General features: G+C 43.2%; 1 protein-coding gene across 1 annotated transcript in view; it reads right to left on the minus strand.

Moving 5' to 3' along the window:
- The window catches only part of LOC308282468 (striatin-like), a gene marked incomplete at both ends in the record, with an annotated part of 51,195 nt that overhangs the window by 30,345 nt on the left and 7,869 nt on the right, over window positions 1-12,981 (minus strand). The window contains one exon of the mRNA XM_080722814.1: window positions 2,337-2,440. Coding sequence (XP_080578940.1) covers window positions 2,337-2,440 — 104 coding nt within the window. The remainder of the gene's footprint in view (window positions 1-2,336; window positions 2,441-12,981) is intronic.

Here is a 12,981-nt window from a genome sequence, read left to right on the forward strand (position 1 = left end):
TGGCGCTAAATATGACAGGTCCATGTCGATGACATGAGTGTAGACATACTGTATACCGATTTGCGTGATTTTAGGGCAACATTTTAAGGAGCAGCGTCCAAAGATGTGTTTTGCAAGAATCGGCCTCATGGTGGCGCTAGCGGAGGGGCATGTGAGAAATGGGGGGTGGAGGTAGTGGTTTGGCAGGCAAGGAGTGTGTGTGTGTGTGTGTGCAATTTTTGGCATGGATCGGGGCAACGGTGGCGGAGATATGAGAAGGTCAAAAGTGTGACGTGTGACTGACAGACAGCCGGTGGAGGTTTTGATAGTAACTGCGACCTTAAATCCGAGGCACCTCTACACTGCCAGCACCTTATAGCATATTGTCGTTGTCGGGTGGAAACCTTGTATGTCCAAAAACGTTTTGTATTTATCATCTATAAAATGTACTAAACTAGTAAAAACAGCAGATCTACAAGCACACAAAGCCTCGCATCGCGAGGCGTTGTGTGCATGTAGATCGGCTGTTTTCACTAGTATGTTTTCACTTGTATGATGAAGCAGGGCAAAAGACGTACACATTTGAATACGAGGTTTCTGCCCGACAGTGACAATATCTTAGTGATTATGTTGCGAGGAAAACGTTGAGATAATAGCCATTTTGGTTAGAACTGACTGAAAATAACTTTGTACTTCAAGTTTAAAATGATACTAAATATTTTTTCAAGTGTCCAAATAAACTCCAAATACTATCAAATGATCTCGCGGCACCCCTGGACTGCCGTCACGGCACCCCAGGGTGCCCCGTCACCCCAGGGTGCCCCGTCACCCACTTTGAAAACCCCTGCCCTAAGGGTCAAGAGATACATTATTGCTAAACATCTGCATGACTTAAGTTGCGAGAAGTCACACAATGAGAGAATGTAGAAGAATGTTATTTTTGATCAACCTGCTACTTTTAACGACATCATGCTATATTGTTATGTATTTATATTAGGGATGGGACATATGAAAATGTCATATCACGATTATTGTGACAAAAGAAATCGCGATTTAAGATATTATCGCGATAATCAAAATACATTATCTTGGGGCGGAACATTTGCCAAAAAATAGCAGAGCTTGTAGATCTGCTATTTTTTGGCAAAGACATTTGGTAGAGAGTGAAAAAAAGACTGTATCAAGTACGTATATTTTAAGTACCTTTTACCAATTATAGAGAGTTTACTCTCTGGTACTGGATATGCAGCTCAGCAAATAAAAGGTGAATTGATCCCAGTGCATGACAGAGGACGATATCACGATAAATTAGTGTTTTTTTATCACGATAAACGATAATATCGCATATCGTCCCATCCCTAATTTATATCATATGTTTAGTGTTTGAAAAATCAAATGGAATGTGTTATTTAATACATATAAAAACTACTGAAACGCCTCCAGTTTGAGACCATGGATTTTACATGCAACAAGCACCACGATGAGTCATTACTGACTGAGTAGGAGGGAGGGAGAGATTCTCTGTACTATTTTTAACAGCAAATGCACAATTCTTATGGATCTTTAAGACAGATTTCTCCAAGCTGCAACATAAGACAGTTCTGTGTACACATTGCTACAATCCATTTTAATTCTACATACAGTACATTGATTTTTTTTTTTATATCATTTTTATCCCACGATTTTGTAACCCATTTTTTCACCCAGTGCCAATTGCCTATGTAATCCTGGGCTCTGCTCTCCCTCTGCCGCACCTGGGGAGACAACGGACTGACCTCATGCTTCCTTCTATGCATGAGGAGCCCAAGTTGCTTCTTTTCACCTGACAGTGGAGAATGTGATTTCCCTGGATTGGACGTAACGTGTGGAAGGAACACGTTATTCCAACCAGTTCCTTTCCCCTCCATCAGGTGCCCCGGCTGGCCAGGGGGAGGCAGTATAGAGACAAGGATTACTGCATGTTTTTGTGAGGGTATATTGCTTTGTTTTGATTGTATTTTACCATTATATTGTAGGTATGGGCAATAAGGCTACTTTGAATTTTGAGAGAGAGAGAGAGAGAGAGAGAGAGAGAGAGAGAGAGAGAGAGGGGGGGGGTTTGGCTCCATATAACTCCATTTATCTTGACTACATGTGTCAGGGTCGTGACCCCGTGTCAGGGTCATGACCCCCATGTCAGCTTAGACACACATTTATTTGAACCTGTGTAATTCACTACACTTCCCACGATGCTTTGTGTGCAGTGTGTGCAGTATGTGTGTGTGAGTGCGTGTGTGAGTGCGTGTGTGTGTGTGTGTGTGTGTGTGTGTGTGTGTGTGTGTGTGTGTGTGTGTGTGTGTGTGTGTGTGTGTGTGTACCTCTCTTGTTTCAGAGCGTACTCTAACATCTTGATTCTTCTCACCAGGTCTTTCTTCAGGTTCTCCTGACCTCTCCTTTCACCCTGCAGGAAGGCTATCTGAGCCTGAACGCACGCACGCACGCACGCACGCACGCACGCACGCACGCACACACACACGAAAAAAGAAAAGATGACATTGATTAATGTGACAAAGTGTTGTTGAACTTGTGGAGTTTATAATGCATAAAACTGAGTTAGTAAAGGATTGGAAACGGCCCGCACAGCGTTACAGAAAGTTTATATTTAACCAGTGGATGCACTTTAATGAGGTGATACATAGCTGACCTGGTCAATGTCAACCTGGACCCCTAGAATTATTGAATGCTTTAACCAGTGAAAAATAGAAGATATACAAGCTTGCAGCTTGTAGATCTGCTATTTTTGAAAAAGTCGTGAAAATGTGTGCAAATCTTTGACTAGTATTTATTTTTAAAGCGAACATTTGTAACTCAAATTTTGCTTCTGGGTGGTCCCTGGAACTTAATATTTTGTGATGGTGGTCTGTGGCCAAATACATGTCATTTTGGGGGTCCTTGACATGAAAACGGTTGAGAACCACTGACATAGTAGTCTCTTAAGAACAGACTAACTGAGCTCCATTTAAGTGAAAAGGACCTTTTCTTTGACGATGGCTGGCCAGATTGCTGACATAGAAACATAGGTTTTTCAAAAAACCTTAGCAGGATTCAAAAGACACTTATAGAATCGGGTCAAAATTCTAATTTTCACGATTTTTCAAAAATAGCAGATCTACAAGCTCGCAGCGCGGCACTCGTGCCACGCTGTGAGCTTGTATATCTGCTATTTTTCAATTGTTAAAGCATAAAATAATGATACAAAATCATGTGTACCCGTTCTAAATGGGTTAACCCTACTGACAGACTGACTGACTGTATGTCATGTCAATTCAAGTCGCTGAATTTTCAGTTAGCTTCAAGTTTATTTTTGCCATTTGCATTAACATTTTCATGAAAATGCATTGGAATTTCTTGTTCACAAGCCACACACAAAAATAAACACACATACAGTACATGACAGTACAGAGTACAACCAGTAAGATCGCATACACAAACTTTAGAAGGCAATGGTAGCCAAACAGGAGGGAATATGGGAAATGGGACAGATCCATTTTGATGACATGACTTTAGAGACACTGTGTAGTGTTTTGCGTGATTTTAGGGAAAATTCTGTAGGAGCAGTGTCCACAAATGTGTTTAGCAAAAATCGGCCTGATGGTGGCGCTAGATGGGACAGATGCATGTTGATGACATGACTTTAGAGATACTGTGTACCGCTTTGTGTGATTTTAGGGCAAAATCTGTAGGAGCAGCGTCCAAACATGTGTTTTGCAAGAATCGGCCTCGTGGTGGCGCTAGAAGAGGGCCATGTGAGAAACGAAGGGTGGAGGTTGTGGTTTGGCAGCAAAGGAGTGTGTGTGCAAAGTTTGGCATGGATCGGGGCAACAGTGGCAGAGATATTAGTAGGGCAAAAGTGTGACGTGACAGACTGACAGACAGACTGCCTGACTGACTGACAGACAGACAGACTGACTGACATACAGCCGGTGGAGGTTTTGATAGTAACTGCGACCTGACGGTCGCGATCAGCATATCGGCTCAGTGCATCAGTTGTATAATGGAATAAAAAGTATGCAACACCTTTAAACAATCATAAGATAAAGTGCATTAGTGATACTTATTTACAGTCTTATTTACAGTCTTTTTTTAGTCTGAAAAGTGAGGGAATACGGACAGGCTTTCAGAGTGGAGGGAGAGAGAAATTTGTTCCACAGCCTCGGAGCAGTGATGATGATGATGATGATGACAAAAGCTAACCTCGCCTACCAGGCTTTCTGGGGGAAAGCCTGGTGTTCGTTCACAACAGGCCGTTTGGTTTACGCCTATAGTGCGGAAACCACTAGAAGAAGCAGCGTCGCTTTGATTTGGTTCCCTCCATTTGTTTCCCCAATCCCTATTAAAATGCTGGAGTAGCCTAGTGTAGTCTTGCCAGTCACTACGAGTTGGACTAAAAGATGCATATACCAAACACATTTTTCTAAAGCAAAAGGTTGGCCCTAAAAGTATGTCCTTGAGCGCAGGGGAATTATTTTGGGTTAAAACTGAATCCAGTTTGATCTTTCCGGCAAATTGTAGTCCTTTGAGTACATGACATGCTGTGGTTTCCGCTCCAGACCAGTTACAACCATGAAAAGTGAAGTGATCTCAGACTAACAAAAGCACAACAATCCCTCTGATGATGTAAGACAGAGTGTTGAACAGAACAGGCGGCAGCGTGGTGTCCTGGAGGATGAGAGTCTCCTAGATCAGATGCCATGAGTAGAGGAGCAGTAGGTGGGTCCACACCGTTTTGTTTTGTTCTGAGGTGACCCACGTTGGGCATTGCGTTGATTGAATACATTATCAACCCATTAACTCATTAGATGCCCACGAAGTGCCAACGCGTAAATCTCTTTGATGTCTCTGTGTGTGTGCCCACAGCGCGTTTGAAGCGTTGTGTACAGTAAACTATCCACAACTTACCAACAATCGTGCAAACGTGCATTGCGTAGAAGGTGTGCGGCCGCTTCCGGCGCCGCAGCCGAGTGTGATCTTTTGTCTTACTTCTCTGTAACTTTGTAAATACTGTATACTGCTATGCTACAACTGGACAACTGAATTTCCCACTTGGGATAATAAAGGTATCTATCTATCTATCTACGGTATCTATCTATCTGATCTACAAGCTCACAACGGTTGCATCTGCGACGCGACGTGAGCTTGTATGTCTGCTGTTCTCCGGAAGTGTCCCGCAGATAATGCTACAGTAAATTCTCAGGTGGATACTGTACTGTAGCTACTGTACCAGGCTACCGTGGTGACGAAAAACACTCCCATTTCCCGAAATGCAGTGCGAGATCACGTGAACGGGAAGTGCTGTCTCCCTCATAGACATGCATGTTATGCTGCTGCAGAAAAGCTGTGGCCCGCGATTGTCAAGGACCCCCAATATTTATTTAAAGTATTTGGCTATGGACCCCATCTCAAAATATGTTGTTCCAGGGACCACCCAGAAGCAAATATTTGAGCTTTAAAAAAGATACATTAAAAGATTTGCTAAATGATTCACATTTTTTCTAAAATAGCAGATCTACAAGTTTGCAGTGCGGTGCCGCCCGGTGAAAAAAAAGCGTTTCTCCCTGAACGCCGCAATCTAAATAATAAATTACGAGAAAACGCTGTTTATCTGCCGATGGCTGGACTGGGAAGCAATGGAGCCGGCCACACTTAATGACGCCACCATCTCCCAAAGCACCATGGGAAATGAAGTTCCTGCACATCAATGGGTACAGCAGACCGCGATAGGAAATAAAATATGAATAAGTCCAATTTCCAAACATACTGGATAAGGTCAATGGTTTAAGATACTTCATTCACGGTCTGAAGCGCAGGACGTACGCTAACTATGTTTAAGATGTCTCGTCTGTCTTCATTCACGCTGTGGACGCACAGAGACGGACGTTAAGTCTTCCTAAGACGTCGTGGGAACCAATAACAGCTCCTCTGAGCTGGGGAGAGAGGTCAGCAGCTCCGGTCAAGTGGAAGCTAATAGACGTCAGACGATGATGTGATTTAAAGGGTTAACACAACATGTGGACTTAAGAGTAACCAGTGGTTCTCAACCTGTGGGTCGGGGGCCCGTTGTGACGCACCGAGTGCTGTGCTGCGAGCTTGTAGATTTACTATTTTTGAAAAATCATGAACATTTTTGCAAATCTATATTTTTTAAATGTGGAACTCAAATATTTGCTTCTGGAGGGTCCCTGGAACAACATATTTTGTGATGGGGGGTCGGTGGCCAAATACATGTCATTTTGGGGGTCCTTCTGGTGCATGCACAGAGAAGAATCATGCTATTGGTTAGACCGGTGGTGAGACAGAGAAAGGCTAGCGATCGTTTATTTTTTTCGATCATTATCACTTATTTCGTTTTTAATGACCTAGTACGGAAAAAGACGGTTTGTTTTTTTCGGCTAATTCTAGTACAGATGATGTACGGTTTATTCCGGTTTTAATATTAAGTGGCTCCCCGTGGCTTGCAAAGTGTTAAAGGGATATTTGACTTTCAAAAAAGCTTTTGGTAATTGTATCGTCTAATCAGGCTTTTATGAACACCCTGAACAATTTTTTATTTGCTTGATTCGATATTTAGATATTTGATGTAAATGTTACCAGGCCCTCCACTGGTCCAGGGCCTCTCCCCATACACACACAAGTCATTTTCATCTTTGGTTGTACTCAGATTTTGCACTCTGAAAATAGCAGATCTACACGCTGAGTGTCAATTAACCCATTAATCGCGAGTGCCGCGCTGCGAGCTTGTAGATCTGCTATTTTTTGACAAAACGTGAAAATGTGTGCAAATCATGAGCTTTTTCAAAAACATTTGAAAACACATTTATAGAATCAGGTCAAAATATTCAAAAAGATTTTTCAAAAATAGCAGATCTACAAGCTCACAGCGTGGCACTCGGTGCGGGTATCAATTAATCGCCGGGTCAAATGTCTTGTAATGGTGACACAGCCCTGGGTTAGGAAGAGAAGCCAGTCTTTTCTCCTCTGACCTGATTTTAACAAGACGATCCTCTACTGCTGCTGCTGGGGGATCCCTGCAGACAAGACTACCAGTGGTGTCAAGTAATTAAATGCATAAATACTTAAAGGAGTAGTTCACCCCCCAAATGACTTATTTTCTATCGATTACTCATGCCATGGAGAGTAGAGTTCAATAATATTTTTAGGTTTTTGTCACATTCCTAAGACAAAAATTTGATTTACCCCCATTGATTCCGGATGGGGACCCGTTTCGAACGAATGGGGGTAAATTTATTGTTATCACATTTTTGTCTTAGGAATGTGACAAAAACCCAAAAATATTATTGAACTCTACTCTCCATGGCATGACTAATCAATAGAAAAAAAGTCATGGGGGGTGAACTACTCCTTTAAGTACTCTATTTAAATACAATGCTGAGGTATTTATTACGTTACTGGAGCATTTCCAATTCTCTATACTTGTACTTCAACTCGACAACTTCTCTGATGCAACTCTTGTACTTTTACTTGTGATTATATTATAAAACAGCATTAACCACTTAGGCAAAGTGCTACTGCACATATAAAAACAGGAGAAGCTCTTTAAACGTACGTCACTTATTCACTGTTCAGTAGTGACTGCTGGTCCTCCGAGCCGGATATTTATAGAGAGGAGAGGAGAGGAGAGGAGAGGAGAGGAGAGGAGAGGAGAGAAACAGAGTAGGAGTCCGAGTTCCATCCCACTCACAAAGCACGCACCACGCGCACACACACACACACACACACACACACACACACACACACACACACACTCACACTTCAGCGACCCTCCAGAGACTAGAATATATATATATATATATATATATATATATATATATATATATATTTTTTTTTTCTTTTTTTTACACATCGTTGCAGTCAGGCAGAAACCTCTTATCTCCAGATTCTGACTCTGTTTTTATTTATTTTTTCTTCTGTTTTTCGTTATTTAACGCTTCTATCCTGATCACACAACAGCGTCACACGAAGGTATCAAAAGCAGCATATCGAGTTTGTAGATCTGCTACGTTTGCCCCCGTTTTTTGTATTCAAATCTTGAGAAAATATAACAGTTTTGGACATATTTACCTCCGACCAAAGACTAACATATCGCTGTTGTCGGGTGGAAACCTTGTATGTCCAAAACCGTTATTTAAAATGTATCATTTTAAAAATGATTTAAGACAGTGAAAATAGCCGATCTACAAGCACACAACGCCTCGCACCGCGAGGCGTTGTGTGCTTGTAGATCTGCCATTTTCACTAGTTTTGCGCGACAGTCTTGTATGATTAAACAGGGCTTTACTTTACGACGATCAACGCACAGATTTGAGACTTGGAGATACGAGGTTTCTGTCGGAACAGTGACGGTATGTTTTTGAATGTAATTGAGCGACAGTAAACGCTACAAAAGGCTCCTATTTAAAGCCCGGGCCGAGCTGTGGAGATGCACAGAGCGTTGAGCAGGAGTTACGTAAGCAGACCGGCTGTGTGAGTGTTGTTGGCAGGCGGACGCATTATTATTAGAGAGTATATTTAAACCGTGTTTCTATACAGCTTTCCATGACACCATGTCTAACATGCAGTGTTGTTTTTGACAGCAAATTTTGATTTTGTTTTAGTCATCGTCTTTTGAATAAAATGTAATTTAGTTTTCGTCATAATTTAGTCACCTGAAAAGTATTAGTTTTAGTCTAATTTTAGTTGACTAAAATATCATAAGATTTTAGGCGACTAAATCTACAGTTGATTTAGTCGACTATAATGTAATTTTGGCAGGCCTTGATGGCATCGTATTGCCTGGCGTTGCCAGCCTCTATCACACCCAAGTATTGGAATGTCTTTGGTTAAGTGGGTTTTGTTTGTTCATCTCCTGTCCTCTCCTGGCTTCCTCCACGAGGTCAGACGATGTGTGCTTCCATTTCCTGTTTCCTGCAGACAAGACACCTTGAAGGAAGAGCCTGACAGACAGACAGACAGACAGACAGACAGACAGACAGACACTATCTCTCCTCCGTCTCTCTCCATCTCTCCCTCCCTCCGGTGCTGACAGACTTTGGACTTTTCAAATGGAATGCGGAGCTGTCTGGTCTAGTAGTGCAACCATCAGAGGAACACATGAGAGCAGAACAAATCCAATTACGCTTCAAATTGGTTTTCTCTCCCCTCCGCCCTCCCTTGCCCCCCCTCTTCACTGCCTCTGTCGGCGGAGCCATCGCACGCCGGAGAGCCTGACATTCACCCCCCCTCGACCGCCCGATAAAGCTCGGAGGTAAATGGGAAGGAAAATTAAAACACAAATCCTTCCTGCAAGGCTCTGTCTGTCTGCGAAACAGAGCTCAACTTCAACACTGCATGCTGCACATCCATCCATCCGCCGTGACTCCATTACTAAAGCAGGAAGACGGGTTGTAATTGGTTTAGAGGGGGTTTGGTGAAAGGTAAATGGTGCATAAATGCCATCACGTACCGTTAACGCTCATTAATTCTGCTTCTCTGAAAAGGCCCTTCCTTTCCTTATCGTTTCCTTCTTCGTACGAGAGAGAAGGACTAACGAACAACGGACCGGAGATGACTGAACACACGGCTGTTACGTGACGTGACAACACACGCAGTTCGTCACGCTGGAAACGCACTGTCCAAGTACTGTACATGTGACCATTAACCCATTAACACTTCAAAATAAAGCGTGAGTGAACGGCGGCAGCAGCAACAGCTAGAAATGTTATAAACCTGAGCAGCCCATGTGTTAAAGCTGGTTGCACACTGCTGCGTTTTTTCTATGCGTTTTGGAACTGTGTAAAGCGGTTTATAGGCTCCACTCTAAGCTACAGTATGAGAGCTGCTGCGTTCTGCTGGGGAAACTGGACAACAGGGGCATTTCTGCCTAATAGACCCCATGGACAGTCATTTGGGAAAATGGGCCTAGAAGTTATTTGGGGCGGAGTTGTCCTTTAACTGCTGTGCTTCCTTTAGCGACTGAATGTATCTGGGAGCAGGTAGGGTTCAGTTAGTGTGAATGTAGTCTCGCGTAGCCAGACAACTATTACACAATCTCTGAATGCTATATAGAGTCTGGAACAGCAGCTCCCTAACGGCGAGTAATGGAAACGGGCATTACCGTTCAAGAAAATATATTTTAAAATGTCATTTCTGCTGAGCAGCAAGCTAAACATGCTTATATGATTTTTATTTATATAATGATAAATGTGCGATGTGAGACTGAAACGGAAGTGACGAGGGGGCTTCACTTCCGCTTCATCTCGCACTCATCGTTTCTATTTCCCTTTACCAGACTGTATGCCGGGAGCATTTGACCAAATCGCGGAGGCAACAGTCTGGCCACGTGAGACTAGTGTGAATGTATCCTGCTCACTGGGAGCAGGCAGGGTTCAGTCTGTGTCTTGCTCAAGGACACTTCGACGAGCAGCCAGGACTGGAGGAGCCGGGAATCAAACCGCATGCAGGGATCGAACCAACCGATTCCGGGATCGTCGCTCATAGAGAGCCCGCCTGGGGAGCCAGAGACCCTGGTTGTCCCAGGTACGATTCCAGGCCAGCAATGTGTTGATGTGTGTCCCTGACCTAAAGGCCCACAGTCTAGGGTGATCAAGCCATCACCGCGGTGTAGTCTTTTAAAGTCAGATATACATATATGTGCCAAAACCCCCAAGGAGTGGGGACTATTCTATCCATCTCACCTCCAGAGCCACTGCCAACGACCAGAATAACCTGCCTATCCAAACACACAAACCGCCAATGTCCCCATTCTGGGGATTTGACGAAGATAGCCGGTCTACAATAGTGTTGTGATCTTGTGGACCGGTGCCATTTGTGGTTTTGTGTAGAGGGGGAAAGGATAGCCTAATATAGACCCCTGGTTTTAAATATATTTTGGGTCTTTTCTGCCTTTATTTACAGTTGAAAGTGGAGGAAACAATTGAAAATGAAGGAAACAGGGGCAGAGGGACGACGAGAGACATGCAGTAAAGATGGTCAGGAACGGGACTTGAACCCGCGGTGCGTATGTGCCCAGGCCAGCATACAGGGTTTCAAGTGATAAACCAATGCGTGGACGTAGGGCTGTCACCATTATGACATTTTACATGACGATTAATTGTCACTCAAATAATTGCGATTAACGATTTATTTGTGTTTTTGTCGTTGACAATTACATTTCTGTTTGGCTTTTAGACTTTGAAGTTGCACATGGCAGATATGACACATGACCTAAATATACAACAAATATACTGACTTTATACTTCAAAAAGAACATTGATAGTGGAAATAGCAGATCTACAAGCTCACAACGCATCGCATCGCGACGCATTGTGAGCTTGTAGATCAGCTTTTTTACTTAAAAAAAATCAACATGGAAATGATTATGACGATCATGAAAAAATAATCGCGATGATGTCAAATAATTGCGATTAGACGATTACGTAATAATTGTGACAGCCCTGTGTGGACGTACTGTATGTAGGACATGTTTTGGATGACAGAGGAACAACCAAGGATGTGGTGATATAATTACTGAAGAGTCTCTGAATGATTGTGGGACAGTGTGTGGTCCATGGTTTGGTATAGTGGTCATAGTCTCTGAATGATTGTGGGACAGTGTGTGGTCCATGGTTTGGTATAGTGGTCATAGTCTCTGAATCATTGTGGGACAGTGTGTGGTCCATGGTTTGGTATAGTGGTCATAGTCTCTGAATCATTGTGGGACAGTGTGTGGTCCATGGTTTGGTATAGTGGTCATAGTCTCTGAATGATTGTGGGACAGTGTGTGGTCCATGGGTTTGGTATAGTGGTCATAGTCTCTGAATCATTGTGGGACAGTGTGTGGTCCATGGTTTGGTATAGTGGTCATAGTCTCTGAATCATTGTGGGACAGTGTGTGGTCCATGGTTTGGTATAGTGGTCATAGTCTCTGAATCATTGTGGGACAGTGTGTGGTCCATGGTTTGGTATAGTGGTCATAGTCTCTGAATCATTGTGGGACAGTGTGTGGTCCATGGTTTGGTATAGTGGTCATAGTCTCTGAATCATTGTGGGACAGTGTGTGGTCCATGGTTTGGTATAGTGGTCATAGTCTCTGAATCATTGTGGGACAGTGTGTGGTCCATGGTTTGGTATAGTGGTCATAGTCTCTGAATCATTGTGGGACAGTGTGTGGTCCATGGTTTGGTATAGTGGTCATAGTCTCTGAATCATTGTGGGACAGTGTGTGGTCCATGGTTTGGTATAGTGGTCATAGTCTCTGAATCATTGTGGGACAGTGTGTGGTCCATGGTTTGGTATAGTGGTCATAGTCTCTGAATGATTGTGGGACAGTGTGTGGTCCATGGTTTGGTATAGTGGTCATAGTCTCTGAATGATTGTGGGACAGTGTGTGGTCCATGGTTTGGTATAGTGGTCATAGTCTCTGAATGATTGTGGGACAGTGTGTGGTCCATGGTTTGGTATAGTGGTCATAGTCTCTGAATGATTGTGGGACAGTGTGTGGTCCATGGTTTGGTATAGTGGTCATAGTCTCTGAATCATTGTGGGACAGTGTGTGGTCCATGGTTTGGTATAGTGGTCATAGTCTCTGAATCATTGTGGGACAGTGTGTGGTCCATGGTTTGGTATAGTGGTCATAGTCTCTGAATCATTGTGGGACAGTGTGTGGTCCATGGTTTGGTATAGTGGTCATAGTCTCTGAATCATTGTGGGACAGTGTGTGGTCCATGGTTTGGTATAGTGGTCATAGTCTCTGAATGATTGTGGGACAGTGTGTGGTCCATGGTTTGGTATAGTGGTCATAGTCTCTGAATCATTGTGGGACAGTGTGTGGTCCATGGTTTGGTATAGTGGTCATAGTCTCTGAATCATTGTGGGACAGTGTGTGGTCCATGGTTTGGTATAGTGGTCATAGTCTCTGAATCATTGTGGGACAGTGTGTGGTCCATGGTTTGGTATAGTGGTCATAGT

This window comes from Nannobrachium achirus, assembly GCF_963921795.1.
Source record: "Nannobrachium achirus genome assembly, chromosome: 3".
Lineage (NCBI taxonomy): Eukaryota > Metazoa > Chordata > Actinopteri > Myctophiformes > Myctophidae > Nannobrachium > Nannobrachium achirus.